The sequence below is a fragment of the Sciurus carolinensis genome, chromosome 3 (genome assembly GCF_902686445.1).
Source record: "Sciurus carolinensis chromosome 3, mSciCar1.2, whole genome shotgun sequence".
Classification (NCBI taxonomy): Eukaryota; Metazoa; Chordata; class Mammalia; order Rodentia; family Sciuridae; genus Sciurus; species Sciurus carolinensis.
In genome coordinates this window covers 138324055-138345199 of record NC_062215.1, presented here as the reverse complement: position 1 = coordinate 138345199, position 21145 = coordinate 138324055, and the positions used below count along the sequence as shown (strand labels likewise).

General features: G+C 35.4%; 1 protein-coding gene across 1 annotated transcript in view; it reads left to right on the top strand.

Annotated features, from left to right (window-relative positions):
* The first annotated feature begins 4622 nt into the window (after positions 1-4622).
* Hibch (3-hydroxyisobutyryl-CoA hydrolase) overlaps positions 4623-21145 on the top strand; it is a 95783-nt gene continuing 79260 nt past the window's right edge. Inside the window, exons 1-3 of the mRNA XM_047543753.1 lie at positions 4623-4661; positions 13560-13700; positions 15345-15429. Of these exons, the coding sequence (XP_047399709.1) occupies positions 13563-13700; positions 15345-15429 (223 nt within the window). The 5' untranslated portion in view covers positions 4623-4661; positions 13560-13562. The remainder of the gene's footprint in view (positions 4662-13559; positions 13701-15344; positions 15430-21145) is intronic.

Below are 21145 nucleotides of genomic sequence, written 5' to 3'. Positions count from 1 at the left end.
CAGAATTAATATTGTCAAAATGGCCATACTACCAAAAGTGCTATACAGATTCAATGCAATTCCAATTAAAATACCAATGACATACCTTACAGAAATAGAGCAATCAATTATGAAATTCATCTGGAAGAATAAGAAACCCAGAATAGCTAAAGCAATCCTTAGCAGAAAGAGTGGAGCAAGGGGTATCGCAATACCAGATCTTCAACTCTACTACAAAGCAATAGTAAGAAAAACAGCATGGTATTGGCACCAGAATAGACAGGTAGATCAATGGTACAGAATAGAGGACATGGACATAAACCCAAATAAATACAGTTTTCTCATATTAGACAAAGGGGCCAAAAATATGCAATGGAGAAAAGATAGCCTCTTCAACAAATGGTGCTGGGAAAACTGGAAAACCATATGCAACAGAATGAAATTAAATTCCTATCTCTCACCCTGCATAAAACTCAACTCAAAATGGATCAAGGACCTTGGAATCAGACCAGAGACCCTGCATCTTATAGAAGAAAAAATAGGTCCAAATCTTCAACATGTCAGCTTAGGATCAGACTTCCTTAACAGGACTCCCATAGCACAAGAAATAAAAGCAAGAATCAACACCTGGGATAGATTCCAACTAAAAAGCTTTCTCTTAGCAAAGGAAACTATCAGTAAAGTGAAGAGAGAGCCTACAGAGTGGGAGAAAATCTTTGCCACTCATACTTGAGATAGAGCGCTAATTTCCAGAATCTATAAAGAACTCAAAAAACTCTACACCAAGAGTACAAATAATCCAATCAACAAATGGGCTAAGGATATGAACAGATACTTCACAGAAGAAGATCTACAAGCAATCAACAGAAAAATGTTCAACATCTCTAGTAATAAGAGAAGTGCAAATCAAAACTACCCTAAGATTCCATCTCACCCCAATTAGAATGGCAATTATCAAGAACACAAGCAACAATAGGTGTTGGCAAGAATGTGGGGAAAAAGGGCTGGGGAGATAGCTCAGTTGGTAGAGTGCTTGCCTTGCAAGCACAAGGCCCTGGGTTCAATCCCCAGCACCGCAAAAAAAAAAAAAAAAAAAAAAAAAAAAGAATGTGGGGAAAAAGGTACACTCATACATTGCTGGTGGGGTTGCAAATTAGTGCAGCCACTCCGGAAAGCAGTATGGAGATTCCTTAGAAAGCTTGGAATGGAACCATCATTTGACCCAGCCATCCCTCTCCTTGGCCTATACCCAAAGGACTTAAAATCAGCATACTACAGAGATACAGCCACATCAATGTTCATTGCTGCTCAATTCACCATAGCCAGACTGTGGAACCAACCTAGATGTCCTTCAATTGATAAATGGATAAAGAAACTGTTGCTTATATATACAATGGAATATTCTCTGCCATAAAGAATGATAAAATTATGGTATTTGCAGGCAAATGGATGAAATTGGAGAATATCATGCTAAGTGAGATAAGCCAATCTCAAAAAACCAAAGGACGAATGATCTCGCTGATAAGCGGATGATGACATATAATGGGGGGTGGGAGGGGGGCAAGAATAGAGGAAGGAGGGACTGTATAGAGTGAAAAGAGGGGTGGGAGGGGTGAGGGGGGGGAGGAAAAAATAACAGAATGAATCAAACACAATTACCCTATGTAAATTTATGATTACACAAATGGTATGCCTTTACTCCATGTACAAACAGAGAAACAACATGTATCCCATTTGTTTACAATAAAAAAAAGAAAGTTAATAAAATTTTGAAGAGTCAGTTGGATTATGAATTTTTTTTATAAATTTTGGCATCTTCAGATATGGTTATAGGTGGTAACAATGATCATATTGTCTTATTTTTTTTTTTTGAAGCCTCAGGCTATTGTTCCTCCTATAATTTCCACATATCCTTGAAAACACTAAACTGGTAATTCATTAATTCCACTAGATAGTGAATGTATCTGCACAGCTCTTCTCAGTCTGCTGTGACTGATTCCAGCTTTGACTTCTCTCCATATATCTTAAATTTAACTTCTTAAACAAGAAGTATGTATCCCAATATATTCCAACTTCAGTATTTTTGTGTGCACTGTCACTACATTGTGAGTTTCTCAAGGGCAAGAGATGTGATTTGGTGCAAACTTTTTTAAAGGACCCCGGAGGGTAAAGGTATAGTTTGATGAGATCTTCACAAAGAAAACATGACAAAATCACTGGCGCCTGGTTCAGAAGCAAGCTAAGAACAGCATCCCGGAAGCCTGTCTCATGCCCCTTCTAGTCACTACCCTCCCCACATTGTTATGGGGTGCAACTTAAGAACAGACCTATCACCACTGAGAAGTCCAAATTTGAGAGTCTTTATTAAGCTGGGCGGCTGACCGTCTCACACAATGCCCCAAAGAATGGCTATTGGAAGAACAGCCCTGACCACAGGGTTGTAGGGGTTCTTATACCAAAAATTACATTAATCTTAAATGAATATTGCTATGATTCTAAATTACACATTAACATCATGAGATCATCAACAGAGGGGGAAGTGGGTCACCTAGGTACAAACTAAAGAGTGATTACTAATAACCACACAATTACGTTTACATGGTACGTTAGTTAGGAGCAATAGAAATCAAAAGAGAGCAATTTTTCATTACATAGGAATTGTCATTTTATATTGTTAAACATGTCATACCAAGTAACTGATGATGGAGACAGAGGCGATGAGTTCCCATGGGAGAAGCTAAGCAATTGTTGATGGGTACAGAGGCGGGGTATTCCCGTGGGAGAAGCTTATTTCCTACATAACATGGAGTCTCAGAGCAAAATGGAGTCTGTCTGGCCTATAACATTCTCATGGAGCCAGATCTGTCAGCCCATCACAACATGTTGCTTTGTACTTTCTTAATTATTTAAATGAGGTGCTTAAATATACATTCTGAAGTTTACAGCTTGGTGAACTTTTACGTGTGTATGTAGTTCTGTAACCATCATCTGGATATAGTTTTCAAAACTCCATGTTTTAAAACAAAACAAAACAAAACAAAAAACTCCGTGTTCCTTCATGCACCTTTCCAGCTTCCCGCTTCTTCCGCCATTGTGAGATTTGTCATTGATCACTTTTGCTAAACTGTGTATTAACTTTGTACTCCTATAATAATACTTTTAAAACAAGAGATTTAAAAATGTCTTGTAATTGTTGTTTTGTAACTTGCTTCCTTTATGTAATTTCTGTCATAATTGTTTTTCCATGTTATTTAAATATTTCTAAATAAGTATTTTTAGTGTCCATGTCATTGTTGTATATAGATGACAATTTAAAAAATGTTACTCTATTTACTTTGCTTCCAGCTTTTCCTTTTTGTAAATAATTGTGAACATCTTTATAAATCAAACTTTGCAAATGCTGGTAGAATTACTGGGGGAAGGGATTTTTTTTTTTTTTCCCCTTCTTAATGTGTCAGGGTCTCTCTGTGTTACCCAGGTTGGCCATGAATTTTTGGGCTCAAGTGATCCTTCTGTCTCAACCTCCTGAGTACTGGGACCATAGCATGTGTCACCACACCCAGCTAATCTTCTTAAAAATTGTGGATCTATATTTGCACACCTCCTACTAGAAAAGCAGTACCAACTTATATTTCTCTCAGCAGTGTCTGAGAATACCTATTTTATTGCTTCCTTACCAAACTTGAAAAAATTAATACACTTTATTTTTTAGAGTATTTTTAGGTTTGTAGAAAATTTGAGCAGAAAATGTTGACAAATGTATAATGCCATGTACCCAGTATTACAGTATAATATGAATTATTTTCACTGCCCTAAACATTTTCTGTCTCCACCTATTCATCCTTCCCTTCCTCTCTCAGACCTCTGGCAACTAATGATCTTTCTATTTCATAGTTTTGCCTTTTTCAGAATACCATACACTTGAAATCATAGTCTTTTCATATTGATGACTTTCACTGAGCAGTACACATTTTTCTCCTTTTTTTTTTATGTGTGACACAATAGCTCATTTCTCTTTATTATTGCTAAATAATATTGCATTTTATAGATGTACCAAAGTTGGATTGTACTTTACCCATTAAAGGACATCTCGGTTACTTCCATATTTTGGCAATTATAAATGAAGTTAGCATAAAATTCATGTGAAGATTTTCTTATAGACATAAGTTTTCAACTTACTTGGTAAGACACAAGGAGTGGGAGCTGGGTAGAGTGGCACATATAATCCCAGTGACTCAGAAGTTTGAGGCAGAGATGATTGCAAGTTCAAGACTGGCCTCAGCAACTTAGAGAGACCCTATCTCAAATAAAAAGGGTTAGGGGTATAACTCGGGAGTAAAAATGTCCCTGGGTTCTATCCCCAGTATTGGAGGGGGTAAAAAGGAGTTGAGGAGTGGGATGCTAGATCATATGGTAAGAATGTATTTAGTTTTTTAGTTTTGTAAGAAATTGCCAAACTTTTTCAAAATGGCTATATTGTTTGATTGCTATACCTATCAGCAATGAATGAGAGTTAAATCTTTTTTAACTTTTTTTTCTAATTTCTAAAAGAGGCTTAAGCAAAAGGCAATATAGTATTTGTAAACTGAGACATGACTGTCCACATTACTGTGCTCATTGTTTTCTACATTTGTTTCAGATTTAGCTCATTCAGAAGAACCAATATCATTTTGCAACATTTGGTAAGTTTGGCCTTTGTTTTGCTCATCTTATTATTTTGTGATATGTAACTTAAAATGTCATTTTTAAACAAGTACAAAAGTCCTGGCATGACAGGTTTCCTTGATTGTGGCATCTGATTGTTCTTAATTTCATATCAAGACTCGATACACTTTATAGGAGGTGACATAAGGTTATGATAAAGGACATGGATAAATCTGAGTGCTTGGGTTTACATAATGGGTCTACTGCTTCATCTTAGGCAGATTACTTGGTCTTTTGCAGCTTCTCTTTTGAAATATATATATATATATATATATATATATATATACACATATATTTATATCTTTAATATGCATGTCATATATGTAAAATATCATATTTGACATATATATTTATAGCTATATGTATAAATATAACCAAAGTAATAGTATCTGACTTAGAGTATAAATGATAAATAAGATAATAAATTTAAAAATCTAGCATAGTACATGGCATATAATCAATTTATAAGTTAGTAATTATTGTACTGATACTTTGCAAACTTAAATGTCCTTAGTTTATCAGTTCATAAGAAAGAAATTCTTTTTTTCACTTTTATATCCCTTGTGTAGACCGACAAGGACCTTGCACATAAACATAACTGCTATAGCACTAACTGTATGCCTGGTACTGTTTTAAGTTCTTGATGTTTATTAACTCAATTAATTCTTATAGTCCTATGGGGTATACTGCATTTAAAACCTCTAAACTAAAATATTTTGTTAGTTTGTGGTCCATGCAGTTAGTGGCAAAATCTGACCTGAACATATTTGAAGCTCTTTTTGTCTTTGTCCTAACTAGTGTGACTATTCATGGTTTGGTGCAGAGATACAGAAGGATTTGGTTATAATGTGCTGACCCAGACTTCATTTGGAGTGGTTTTACATAGTATATGATATGTACTATGTTACTTATCTAAAACAAGAACATTTTCTTCAATTAAGGGATTGTGGCCTCATCCCTATTTATGAATTAGAAACTGAAGGACAGAGAGGCTAAGTAACATGCTCAGTGTCACACACCTGCTAAATAAATATAGGAGATGTGATTTGAATCCAGACAGTCTGGCTTCATTGACTTGCCTACTGTGCTGTATAGCTTCTGACAAGATTAGCCACTCAGTAGCGATTGCAAAGTGTGCCTCAGTTATGCTGAGGTGGAGGTGGGGATGTGAAGATTAGACTACCCTAGTATTAGTCAGTTGATATATACTGGGGCTGAGGAGTTTCCTCGAAAAAGAACTCAGATCAGTGTGGAGATTCACATTTAGACTTATATACACAGGTGGAAAGACATGATACCCAGATCACATGGGGACTGTGGTGACATGGGGCATAAACTTCCCATTTTGAGGGAAGAAAGATAAACTGAACAGTCATCAGGGCCTGAGGACTGAGTGCTTGCAAGTCCCAGTGTTAGTTTTGACTTGTGCTTCAGGGGTAGAGAGAATCCCAAGAGTCCTCCTGTGGCCCTTCTAAGAGAAGCAAGAGAGTCGTGGTTTTCTTTTTTCTTTTCTTTTTTTTTTGGGGGGGCGGGAGGGTTGGGCGGTGAGGACAGGGGAGAACCAACATTGAACCTAGGGGTGCTTTTCCTCTGAGCTACATACCTAGCCCTTCTTACATTTAGAGACAGGGTCTCTGAGTTGCTGTTGCTGGGGCTGGCCTTGATTTGCGGTCCTCCTGCCTCAACCTTCTGAGTTGGATGGGTGTACAGGCGTGCCCACTGGAGTCATGCTTTCTTTTTATTTCATTGAGTGACAGAAGTACACATTGATGGCAATATTGCAGGAGGGTTATGAAAAAAGACTAATTCGTGGTAATAGTGTGACATTGCAGGTGCACCCCCCACACACTGACCTCCCCCTGCCCCCAATCCCTGAATCCTTGATAGTTTTGAGAATTAAGTGAAAACTTTCATATGTGCCCATGGAGAGCATCAAGAATGGGGAGTTAAAATAAGAAAAGGCTTTATCTAATTGCTTGAGAAAATATTTGAAAATAGAAACAAATGTGAACCTGTTATTATTATTTTTTTTAAATGTACAGTGAAGATTTAAGAAAACCTTAATTTTAAGTTTGAATCCCCCTTCCTCCTTTGGAATGTAGTGGTGCTGGCTAGAAACATTCTTCTCGCCTTTCTTTGTTATTCTTACCCTTTTCCCCAACATCCCTTCCTCATCTACACTTCGGGTTATATTAGAAATTTGTTTCTGATTTTAGTGTCTAATCTTTCCTCACATGATAAGTTTCTCTTTATGGAAACCTTTTCTAGGTTTTAGTTAAAAATAGCTGGTGTTATTTTTGTAGAAGAGATTATTTTTTTCTTTTAGAATTAATGAAAGCATATAAATGAGTCTTAACACTGGAGAACCTATGTTTCTCCCCTTCTGCCCTTTTTCATGAATGATTTTGATTCAAGAACCAATAGTTGTTTTCAGGTTTTGAGAAGGTCCTGTTTTTCAGGTAGGAAGAAATACCCTTTCTTTTGTTAATTCATTTACATCATTCTAGTGGCATTGATTTAGATAGTTTTTGTTCAAGACTTGACCTTTGTAAATGTCCTGTATAAATACTTAGCCTAAGTGTGTCAAGATCCATGCTAAAAATAAACGAATAAAATAAAGGTCTATCAACATCTAAAAAATATTTTTAATAAATGGACAAACTATCTGTGGATGCATGCTTGACATTTATTCTAAAAGCCAGGATACTTTTCTAGGGAGGGAGCAGCTGTGATTTGGGTGGGATGTCTAAAAAGCATTGATTCTAGGATTTGTTTTTACCCCATATACAAGGGTCAGTACATCCAGGATGCTCCAAAAAATTACCATAGACTGGGTGACCTAAAAGCAAACATTTCTCTCAGTTCTGGGAAGCTGGAGAGTCCAAGATCAAGGCACTTCAGATTCAGTGTCTGACAAGGGCTTGCCTCAGAGTGCATTAGGTAGCCATGTTCTCCGTCTCCTGGCTGCATCTTTACATGGTAGGCATGGGGTAGGGAACTTTCCAAGGTTTCTTTTGTAAGGACACTAATACTGTTCATCCAGGCTATGTCCTTATGACTTAATCAATCCTACCTTCCTAATATATCACCTTGGAGATTAGAATTTCAATGTATGAATTTTGGATGGACACAGATGTTCACTCTATGGTACAAACTAATAGCTTTTTACAAATTCATGGATGGTGGCTAAGACAAAACTCCTGGATTAGAGACAAAGGACTTCTTTATCATTTATTTGAGGGAAGAAAGATAAACTGGACTCTCTTCAGGGCCTGAGGACTGAATTGTTTTTGGGCCCAGTGCTTGCTTTGACATGTTCTTCAGGATTAGAGAGAATGTGTCCCAAGTATGTGACCCTTCTAAAAGAACCAACACTTTTTATTTTTCATTTTGAGACAGGATCTCTCTAAATTGTCCAGGCTGGCCTCCAACTTGTGATCCTCCTGCCTTAACCTCCTGAATAGCTGGGATTATAGGGTGTGCTGCCATGCCCGCTAAAACAGTTTTCTAAGTCTTCTAGCTTAGTTTATAAGCCCAATCTATCATTCTTTTAAAAAGGTAATTAAAATTTTGTTTTGAGTAGGTAGTATATGCATACAGATGGTACAAAACTGAGAGTTCAAAGGGCTGTCTCATCCTGTCTTTTAGATGCCAGTTTTCCTTCAGGAAATAAACATTTTAGCAGTTTGTGTATCTATCTGGAGATACAAATTTATATTCTGTATATTTTCTACATAAATTTGTGTCTATGTACACAGAAGGTGACATAATAAACACAGTGTACCTCGGATTGTTCCATAACTGTGTGGAGAAGTAGCTTCCTCATTCTCATGTATTTAATTTTTGGGCATGGCATGTTCTCTTCTATTTTTTATTTACATATTTTAATTGACATGTAGTAATTGTATATATGTATAGGGTACATTGTGGCATATCAATCCCTGAATGTAGTGTGTAATGATCAGGTCAAGGTTATTGGCATATCTCTCTTCAGACATATAATTTCTTTGTGATATAAGCTATTTTTGAAATGTTCAACTAATTGTTATTGACCTTATTCTACTGAGTTGTAGAACAATAGAAATTATTCCTTCTGTACAAATGCATGACTTGCTTATGCATTCTTTATTTTTTTTATTTGTTCTAATTAGTTATACATGGCAGTAGAGTACATTTTGACACATCATACATGAATGGAATATAACTTGTCATTCTTCTGGTTTACATGATGTAGAATCGCACCAGTCATGTAATCATATATATACAAAAGGTAATAATGTCTGATTCATTCTACTATCTTTCCTACTCCCATACCCCATCCCCTCCCTGAACCCCCCCTGCCTAATCCAAAGTACCTCTATTTTTCTCTAGCTACCCTGCCGCCCCCCCAATCCATGAATCTGAATTAGCATCTGCATATTAGAGAAAACATTTGGCCTTTGTTTTTTTGGGATTGGCTTATTTCACTTAACATGATATTCTCCAGTTCCATCTATTTACCTGCAAATGCCATAATTACATTCTTCCTTAAGGCTGAATAATATTCCATTGTATATATGTATGTCACATTTTCTTTATCTATTCATCCGTTGAAGGGCACCTAGTTTGGTTCCATAGCTTAGCTATTGTGAGTTGAGCTGCTATAAACATTGATGTGACTGTATCACTGTATCACTGTAGTATGCTGATTTTAAGTCCTTTGGGATAGCTGGGTCAAATGGAGGTTCCATCCTAAGTTTTCTAAGGAATCTCCATACTGCTTTCCAGAGTGGTTGCATCAATCTGCAGTCCCCAGCAATTTTTGAGTGTACTTTTTTCCCTACATCCTCACCAACACTTATTATTGCTTATGTTCTTGATAATTGCCATTCTGACTGGAGTCAGATGAAATGTTAGAGTAGTTTTGATTTGTATTTCTCTGATTGCAAGAGGTGATGAATATTTTTTCATGTGTCTGTTGATTGATTGTATTTCTTCTTCTGTGAAGTATCTATTCAGTTCCTTAGCCCATTTATTGGGTTATTTGTCTTTTGGTGTTAAGTTTTGTAAGGTCTTTATATATCCTGGAGGTTAATGCTCTGTCTGAATTGCATGTGGTAAAGATCTTCTCCCATTCTATAGGCCCTCTCTTCACATTATTGATTGTTTCCTTTGCTGAGAAGGAGCTTTTTAGTTTGAATCCATCTCATTTATTGATTTTACTTCTTGCACTTTAGGAGTCTTGTTAAGGAAGTCAGGTTCCTAAGCCAACATGGTGAAGATTTGGGCCTACTTTTTCTTCTATCAGGCTCAGGATCTCTGTTCTAGTGCCTTAAGTCTTTGATACACTTTGAGGTGATTTTTGTGCAGGATGAGAGGTAGGGATTTAATTTCATTTTGTTACATATGGATTTCCAGTTTTCTTAGACCAATTTGTTGAAGAGACTGTCTTTTCTCTAATGAATGTTATAAGATAACTGCATTTATGTGGGTTAGTCTCTGTGTCTTCTATTCTGTACCTTTGGTCTACATGTCTATTTTGGTGCCAATACCATACTGTTTTTGTTACTATTATGGCTCTGAAGTGTGGTTTAAGGTCTGATATTACCTCCTGCTTCGCTCTTCTTGCTAAGGATTGCCTGGGCTATTCTGGGTCTCTTATTTTTCCAAATCTATTTTACAACTGCTTTTTCTATGAAGAATGTCATCAGGATTTTAATAGGAATTGTATTGAATCCGTATAATGTGTTTGGCTATTTTGACTGTTAATTCTGCCTATTCAAGAACATGGGAGATCTTTCTATCTTCTAAGGTTGTCTTTAATTTCTTTCTTTTGTCTTCTGTATAGTTTTCATTGTAGAGGTCTTTCACCTCTTTTGTTAGATTGATTCCCAAGTATTTTATGTATTTTTTTGAGGCTTTTATGAATAGGGTAGTTTTCCTAATATCTCTTTCAGGGGATCATCACTTATGAATAGAAATGCATTAGATTTATGCATTTTGATTTTATATCCTGTTACTTTGCTGAATTCTTTTATGAATTCTAGAAGTTTTCTGGTAGAACTTTTTGGATCCTCTAAATATAGAATCATGTCATTGACAAATAGTGATAGCTTGACTTCTTTTCCTATTCGTATCCCTTTAATTTCTTTGGTCTAATTGCTCTGGCTAGTGTTTCAGGGACAATGTTGAATAGAAGTGGTAATAGAGGGCATCCTTGTCTTGTTCCAGTTTTTAGGGGGAATGCTTTCAATTTTTCTCCATTTAGAATGATGTTGGCCTTGTTGGTTTAGCATAGATAGCTTTTATAATGTTGAGATATGTTACTACTATCCCTAATATTTCTCATGTTTTGAACATGAAGGGGTGCTGTATTTTGTCAAGTGCTTTTTCTGCATCTATTGAGATGATCATATGATTCTTGTCTTTAAGTCTATAGATGTGATGAATTACGTTTATTGATTTCTGTATGTTGAACCCACCTTGTATCCTTGGGATGATCCCCACTTGTTTTTAGTGTACTGTCTTTTAAATATGTTTTTGTATGTGATTTGCCAAAATTTTATTGATAATTTTTGCATCAATATTCATCAGGGATTCTTTTTAAAGGCACCCTAGCATGTGCTTATATGAATAACCATAATTTGTTTAACTGTGTTTTCTCACTGATGAACATTTTGGTCCTTCATGCTCTCTCTCTCTCTCTCTCTCTCTCTCTCTCGCTCGCTCGCTCTCTCTCTCTCTCTCTCTCTCTCTTTATTTTGGGATGGAGCTGGGTAGGGATCAAACCCAGGGTCTCACACATGCTAAGCAGGTGCTCTACCACTTAGCTACTTGGTGATAGGGATTGAACCCCTATTTTATTATAATTTGTAGTCTTAAGTTTGAATTTCTCTAGTGAGAAATTAAAATTAATTTAATTTGAAAACATGAGCTCTTTCCTGTTGCTTAATAGCCTTTCCTAAAATCTTTTGAAAGAATATAAATTATATTTAATCTGCTAATGAATTTTAATAATTAGTTTCAATCTTAAATATGTAGCATAATTTTATAAAGGAGAGCTTAAACGTTGTATAAACATATTGCTTAATGCTTTCAAAATATGGACTTGTGGGTTTTATTAGATTTTAGTTAATGAGTGTGCTACTTAACTTTAAATGGCATACTCCAGTTAAACTTTTCCCTTTTTTCTTTTCTTTCTTTCTTTCTTTCTTTCTTTTTTTTTTTTTTTTTGTACCCTGAATTTAACTCAGGCACATAACCACTGAGCTGTATCCCCAGTCCTTTTTGTATTTTTATTAGAGACAGGGTCTCACTGAGTTGGTTAGGTCCTCTCTAAGTTGCTGAAGCTGACTTTGAACTTGAGAATCTCCTGCCTCAGTCTTCTGATCCTCTGGGGTTGCAGGTGTACGACATCACACCTGGCCAGTTAAAACTTTTTCAATTCAAACCGACTTCCAATTTTATATTGTACATTATTCCCATTTGAGGTTTAAGTAATTGTCCTGGGATAAAAGGTGTTAAAAAAGAATGTTAAGCATGAGCCCTGATATTTGTGTACAACAGAATTCTGGAAAATTACTCTTTAGTTATTTACTCTTTAGTTATTACTCTTTAGTTATTACTATTTAGTTAATTACTCTTTAGTTATATACTCTTTAGTTATTACTCTTTAGTTATTCTTTACTCTTTAGAATACAGTTACCTGTATTCTTTACAGAAGTTATATTAGTCCTGCATATTACTTAAACTGAGATTAGGTGATAAATTTACATTGTATGAGACCCTAAGTCAGTGTATAGGCAACTTCTTCACAAATGTATAACATGTACTTCTGAAATTTTATAATATTGCCTTAAATTTCTTTTTTCTACCCTCTATTAATCTTTAATTGTTTTGTTTTGGTTTTTTTTGATGGTAGGGATTATTGAACATACTATGTGTGCTTTTGCACAAACTAGGCAAGTGCTCTATCATTGATTTACAGCCCCAGTTGTTTATTTTAATTTAATTTAATTTAATTTTGGTACCAGGGATTGAACCTAGGGGCACTTAACTACTGAGCTACATCTCCATCCCTTTTTATTTTTTATTTTGAGGCAGGGCCTTGCTAACTGCTTTAGGGCCTACATTGCTGAGGCTGGTCTTGAACTTGTGATCTACCTCTCCTGCCTCAGCCTCCTGGTGTTACTGTTTTGTTTTGTTTTTTTCTTTTTAATTTTATTTTGAGACAGGGTCTTGCTGAGTTACTGAGGCTGGCCTCAAACTTATGACTGTCTTGCCTCAGCCTTCCAAGTAGCTGGAATTAAAGGGATTACCCACTATACCTGGCTCCGTTCCACTCATTTTTAACATCTTTACATTTCCAAATATTCATAACTTATGGCTTAGCATGTGCTGTTCCTTCTAGCTAGAATTCCCTTTTTCTCAATATACATGAAAATGGCCCAGGCCAGATATCACCTTTTTTTTTAAAAAAAGCTGTCTATAGGTAATATAGTCATATAGTCAGAATTATTTGTTCTTTTTTTTTTTTTTTTTTTTTTTTTGGGTTGTTGTTTGTTTGTTTTACTTTCTCAGTTCCTAACATAGAGCTTAGAAAACAGTAAGCTAAGAGATTTAAGATTATTTTATGGTCCATGGAATTCTAGTACTAGGCTTTATTATAAATAAGTTGATTCAGTTCACTCAGAAATAAATTCAAGAGGTGGGTATAGTTTTCTTTGGAATTTGTCCATCTACAGAGTCTAAATAACTTCAGAAAAGTTTGTCAGATATACCTGTTTATTCATTCCTTCAGTTATTGTTAACATGAAAAGTTTTTATGTTAGCGTATTTAGATGTGGACTTGCAACAAAAAATGAATTTTATCATGAAGTTATTCTTTGCTTACACAGAGAATGTCCAAGCACACGGAAGCAGCAGATGACATACTGCTGGAAAGAAAAGGTTGCGCAGGAGTGATGATACTCAACAGACCAAAGTTACACAATGCACTGAATCTTTATATGACTCGGCAGATTTATTCACATTTAAAGGTTTGTAATTTTCTGAAAGCATTTATATGGATCCTTTTAAAAGTACATCATAGTAGAACTTTTTATCCCACAGAATCTTTAACAGTTTGGTTGTAAAGATTTTATCCCATATACTCATATGACTCTCTTGGTTTGTATCCAAGCCCTAATGATTCTTGAGTCCTCGGTGTTTTCCTATGTGATATTCCTTGGGACCTTGGTGATAGGAAGTCCATTGCCTTATGAGATAGCCCCTTCCACTTTTATATAACTTTCATTGTTCACAAGTTCCTTTTTGTTTTTCTGCCATTCTTTGTTTCTCTGATGTTTGAACCAGTGATGCAGATTCTGCCTCATAGACCAGGAGTGTAAAAGTCTGATCTGCCTGCATATGACAGCCTTTTGGATAAAAACAGCTTTTTTTTTTTTTTTTTTTAATTGCCTGACTTTCCTTTTCTTAAAGAAGGCCATAAACTTTCTAAGTGCATTATATAGGGCAGTAGAAAAATGTAGGATTTAAAGTCAAGACTATTTATGTTTGAAACTTGGATTTCTACTGATTAACCAGTTATGTTGGAAAATTGATTTCTTTATTCCTCCCTGTTTTCAGCTATGAAGTAGGGATAATGATCTGTCATAGTATTGTCATAAAGATTAAGTGAAATAGTATGTGGAAGTACCTCATATGGCCTGCCATGTAGATGTTGAACAAATATTAGTTCTCGTTTGGCCTTTAATTCCTTATTCTTCACTTCATGGTCTCTTTTATTCTTATGTTCTGTTTGGGACACCTTATACTGTGTCCTAAATTGTGACATACAGAAATTATCCAAGTATTACAGGTCAGAGTTGGACCAGAGTAGAAGAAAATAGAAACTTCCATGTTAGAATAGCATATTTTTATTATTGTAGTTCAGAATTGCATTGTTTTTTAAAAGTCTTATCTGTCTGGCTATATCTCTTTCTTCTGTGCTTACCTTTTTTATTCTGTAGTGTAGAGTTTATAAAATCCCTGTTAATTTTCACAGTTTTTCATTTGGACTGTTGTTCTAACCTTTTGAATTTCCTTTGGTTCCAGATTCTTTCATTCTATTTATTGGTGGTAGGGGGATGAAATCTCGGGCCTTGCTCATGCTAAGCAAGTGCTCTACCACTGAACTACATCCCCAGCCCTGCATCCTGCTAATTCATTTTGGTTCTTTCCAACCCCAAACACTTGCATATTTGATTGATATCATAAGTGATTTTGCTCTATTACTTACAAATGTTTCAGTAGAAAGTGTCCTATTTTACTACAGTAGAAAGGCTATTCCTCTGTCAATAATCTTTTGGTTGATTTGTTCACCAGATTTATAAGTTTTTGTGACATAATACCTTTAAGTCCAAATTTACTCACCTTGATCTCAAAGTTATGGTTGATATTTTATATGCCATGAAATTTGGATCACAGAATGTATTCATCTAGCATCCTTGTTAAAAGAGCTTCTAATTTATCTCAGAAAAGAAAATGAAGTTCATTCTATGCTGAAATGGAATGAATGAGATCCATTCCTCTGGATATGCTTTATAAAATGTTGTATTTATATATACATGTATGTATATGAATGTGTATCTTTGAGTTTGTATTACAGTATGCTTATACCATCTTATTTTACATTTGAATAGAAGTGGGAGCAAGATCCTGAAACTTTCCTGGTTATTATAAAGGGAGCTGGAGAAAAGGCTTTCTGTGCTGGGGGTGATATCAGAGGTAAAAACTCTCCCTACCGCTCATGTAAACACTTCTTCCGCACTAGAACTGATAAAATATTGACAAGTTTTTTGTGGTCATTTGTAATTTTTTTTTTTTTTTTTTTTAATTTTTGTTGTTGTTGTTACATGTTAATTCTTAAAAATTCAGAAAAATTTAGAGACTTACCTTTTGTTGGTAGTACTAGAAAATTAGATATTATATTTCTCCTTGAATTATTCTAAACAAAATATCCATAGTGGTGTGTGAGTCCACTTTGTAGTTTAGAATAGCTGATACTAAGCATTTCTGTTTGTTATGTAACCTGGCAAGCTGATCATGTTGAGTGACTTCCCATTCTCCAAATATGACCTACTTTCATATAATCTCATAACTTGCACATTTACCTACTATTTTTCTTTTTCTTTCTTTTCTTTTCTTTTTTTTTTTTTTTTTTTATACCAGTGGTTGAACCCAGGGGTGCTTTACTGTTAAGCCACATCCTCAGCCTTTTTTATATTTTATTTAGAGACAGGGTCTCCCTGAGTTGCTTAGGGCCTTACTAAGTTACTGAGGCTGGCTTTGAACTTTTGATCCTCCTGCCTCAGAAAAAGGTAGTATTTAAAGTCAGACTTAAAATCCAAAACTGCTGGGATTATAGGCATGCGCCACTGCACCCAACTTTTTTTCTATTATATATATGTATATTGTGTGTATATTTATATATTTACATTGTTTTAACATAAAGAGATAAATAAAAGTTACTTTTCTAATTGGGTCAATCCATACATATTTAGCTGTTTAAGAGAGAAGAAATATTTGTTCTTAGGATCAAAGTAATATATTTACTGTTATCACTATTTGTTATCCTTGTATCATACACACATACAGAAAACTGTTTTTACAATTTGTATTTAGTTTCTTGTGGAGTGGGCAGGATCCAGGGATGTTTTTTCTTAGTGTTCTTGTTTTGTATATTGGTTTGTTTTTTGTATTTTGATAAGATGATAATATTTGGGTTGATTTGTTCACCAAATTTACTGTTTATTTAAGTCATTACACTAAGAATAGGAAGAACCAATCTGGATGCAGGACGTAATTTCAAGTATCTATTAGATTTGTATTAACTGAGTTTCAAAATTGTTGTTTAATAGAAACTTTGATTGCTTAAACTGATTTGTTAATTGAATAGTTTTTGAATTTGTTTTACCTACAACATGAATTTTTGTGTGTGTGTGTATATGTATGGTGCTAGGGATTGAACCTAGAGCCTCACTCATGCGTATCCTCTGCCACTGAGCTACACTCCTAGCCCCCATGTAAATATTTTTAAAACATTGTTTTTTTACCCCAAAAGTAGCCTTTCCTCTGGAGTTGAGCCTATGTCTCATCGTTTACACATGGGTAGAGCCAAATATATTGAGTATGTCTTCTTCTGACTGCATATACTTCCTCTTATAGGCCTAACTGTATATTGCTGTTTGGGAACACAGTTAAAATTCAAGAATTATTCTAGTTTACATGTATAAGACAATTAATTTCAATTCCAGAAATTCTAAGACAATAAGTAGGCACTCAGAAAATTTTTAAAAATTGTGAGCATCATTTAACTTTAATTTATATTAAACTAATTGATTAAAATAAAAATTAGAATAAGATTAGAAGGAAATCTGAGGGTTTTGATATTCCAAGAGCAGTACAAGTTAGACTTTTTTCTTTTCCAACTGGTAAGCTGTGATATGGATTGAATAAAGGACAACAGATAGGGTCTTTTTGTTTTGTTTTTCAGGCATGTATCATTCAAAGCCTCAGAATAACAAAATTAGATATTAAATCTTTCTTTTAAAAATAAAGAAATCAACCCAGGAAACATTTTGAAGGAAGATATAGTTGGCCCTAGGTATCTGTGGATTCTGCATCTGTGGCTTCAGTCAACTATAGATTGAAATTATTTGAAAAAAAAATATTTGCAACTGTACTGAACTTGTACAGACTTTTTATTTCTTTTTGAGATGGAGCCTCGTTAGGCTGGCTTCAAACTCAGTTCTCTCATGAATAGTTGATATTATAGTATGTGGCACAGTGCCTGGCCAGACTTTTTCCCTGTCACTATTTCTTAGGCAGCACAGTATAGCAAATATTTATATTGTGTTAGGTACTGTAAGTCACCTAAAGATAATTTAAATGTATGGCAGAATGTACTTGGGCTATATGCAAATACTATGCCATTTTGTTTGTGTGTGTGTGTGTGTGTGTGTGTGTGTGTGTGTGTGTGTGTTTAAGAAAAAGGAAAAAGGTTTATTGCTTTGCGGGCAAAGGAGAAACACAGGGGACTTCTGTCCCAAAGGCTATGACTCTGCCTATCAGCAGGAACAGGGTGCTTTTAAGGAGGTGATTCAAAGTCTACATTCTGTGTGTTTTCCCTTGGAGTTGTAATTCACTTGTTAATTGGGAGATAGTCATTTCTGAGATCTTCTGGTACCATCCCAAAGTCTGGATTCCTATCATGCGTGTGTACTCAAGGAGAGAGAAATCTGCCTAGGATGGGGAAGAAAGGTAATCCTATTTCCCTTGAGATTAGGAAGGGGAGAGATTAGAGAGGATGGTGGGGGAGAAGAAGAGAAAGAAACATGTCCATTTAAAAAATCAGTCGCAGTGGCAGAGCATCAAGGGCTATATTCAAAGCATAAAGTGGACCACTGTTACATTTACCCACTGTCAATTTCTACATTCCATTTCTTTTTTTTAAATTTTATTTTTTACTTTTATTTATTTATTTTTTTATTATCTTTTGTTTTGACAGTGAGAAATATTTTAAAAACATTTTTTGTACATGTATATAGGGTAATAATGTCTCAATCCACTGTCCTTCCATCCCACCTACCCTTCCCATCTCCTCACTCCCCTCTGCATAATCCAAAGTTCCTTCATTCTTCTCTACCCACCCCCTACTGTGGATCAGCATTTGCTTGTCAGAGAAAACATTTGGTCTTTGGTTTTTTGGGATTGGCTTATTTCACTTAGCATGATATTCTCCAATTATCTATATTTATCTGCAAGTGCCATAATTTCATTCTTCTTTAAGGCTGAGTAATATTTCATTGTGTATTTGTATCATACTTTCTTTATCCATTCATCTGTTGAAGGGCATCTGGGTTGGTTCCATAGTTTAGCTATTGTGAGTTGAACTGCTACAAACATCAATGTGTCTGTATCACTGTAGTGTGCAGATTTTAAGTCCTTTGGGTATAAATCGAGGAGTGGGATAGCTGGGTCAAATGGTAGTTCCATTCCAAGTTTTCTGAGGAATCTCCATACTGCTTTCCAAAGTGGTTGCACCAATCTGCAGTTCCACCCACAATGTATGAGTGCACTAGAACAGAGCCCCTGTACCTAATAGAAGAAAAAGTAGACCCAAATCTTCATCATGTTGGCTTAAGACCTGACTTCCTTAACAAGACTCCTAGAGTGCAAGAAGTATAATAAAGAATCAATAAATGGGATGGTTTCAAACTAAAAAGCTTCTTTTCAACAAAGGAAACAATCAATAATTTGAAGAGAGAGCCTACAGAATGGGAATAGATCTTTACCATACCCACCTCAGATAGAGCACTAATCTTCAAGATATATAAAGAACTCGAAAAACTTAACACCAAAAAAACAAATAACCCAATCAGTAAATGGGATAAGGAACTGAACAGATACTTCACAGAAGAAATACAATTGATCAACAAATGTATGAAAAAATGTTCATCATCTCTTGCACTTAGAGAAATGCAAATCAAAACTGCTCTAAGATTTCATCTCACTTCAGTCAGAAAGGCAATTATTAAAAATACAAGCAACAATAAGTGTTAGTGAGGATGTGGGGGAAAAAGGTACACTCTACATTCTATTTCTATAGAAAAATGGGTGATGACATTTCCAAACTGCTTTCTGCCGAAAGGGGGTGAAGTTCGGGGAAGTCCTGATAGAGAACAAGGACAATTAAGGGCATTTAGCATCAGAGTAGTTCAGAGGTCCACAGTGGCAGATGGCAAGTTATTGGACAAGGCATACATAGGGCAGGGATCATGCTAAGCCAACAATAAACAAGATAGCAAAGCATTACTTTTTTGTAAACAATTAGCACAAAAACAATTAGTATTTTAGCCAGCCTCTGACAACCATGAAGATAATAACTCATAATCATATCAGTGAAAAATAGATCAAGTTTATCAATGTAGGAGGTTAGGAAAATGTCTATGAGATCAGGCTCAGATTGACTCAGGACAAACTTGCAACTCTAGGGTCCCTTGTGATCATTATTATTAGGCATTCCCACACAAGAACCCTTCCTTTAGAGCCTCCAGCTTTACTTTTGGTAGGACTGACACAAGTGTACATCTTAAATTACATTTAAAAAAACATTGTTTTTCCTTTTAAATGTCCTTGTAGGACTGTGCTCAGGTTATATTCTCCTGCTAGGTGTTTAAGACCAAGTTGGTCAAAACTGACCTTGTTCCTATCTTCTCTTAAGAGCTAGCTAAGATTCCTCAGAGGTCACTCTTGGTGACATGTGTGAAGCCCCTTGGCTTCTTTAGCTTTTCTCTACCAGTGGTGCCATCTGCCAGGATAAGTCAGGGTCCTACTGACCCTATGGGACTTCTTTTGGAAGCCTCAGGATATTTCCATCTCCAATGACCCTTCTCTTTGCAGAATGTGCACTGGTTGACTTCCTGTTCTCTAGGGTCCTCTCATTCGCCTCGACCTACCAGAGTTGAAGGGCCGAGAGAGGGGTTCCATTGTTCTCTGAGTCCTGTTGACCTTAGAGGGCAAGGGCCACAATGTTGATTGCTTTTCCCTTGACCCTTTTATATCCTTGACTTTGGTCTCCAAGTTTTTGGTTTTAAACACCCAGCAAGCAAGTTTCACCAGTCTTAAAGAGGGAGTAACAGGTAATGACTTCAATATCTATAATTTTGCAGTTACCCCTTTCATTTAATTGGGGTCAGTATTAGCACTGGAAGTCAGCATTATATACTATCTGTCCTGTAGATGATGGCTGATTATCTCAATCCAGGTTTATTTATTTGTTTGGTTTTTAGAAGTAGTACCTTTGCAAAACACTAACAGGCAACAGTTATAAAGTTTACAAAGAAAATACAAAATGAAATTAACAGAGCAAAGACATATTCAGTTTGTGTAATAGCTATGAACCAAGAAAAGTGATTTTTATAGTCTTGAACCTTTACTGAGTTATACATTATATTTCCTGTTTGAGATCACAGAAATTTTTACAACAGAAATCAATCTTTTGAATACAGCTTTAAATGAGCTGAAGTCTAGCTTATGTTGGAGCCATTCTAATGTGGAGTAAGGTAGGAGGCAAAGTCTAATCTCAGGTAAGGCGAAGCTCTGCACAAATAACACATTACAACATTATATCTGAAACATGAATCAAAGAAAGGCTAAGAGAGCTTTTAACTTTCTTTTTGTGGCAAAAATGGCAGAATCCTTCTATGTTTCACAGTGGCATGTTGAAACAGTTCAGGATCTCATTATCTTCCAAAAATGCATTTAAATTATAATTCTGGTGAAAAATAACACAAAATTGTATATATACTTTACTGACAACATTTACTTTATCCAGCTATAAAACATCAAATGACATGAATAAATACCAACCAAATTTGTTGTTTCTGTACAAATTCAAGACTTTTGCTATAGATAATTTTAGTTTGGAGAACACCAACTT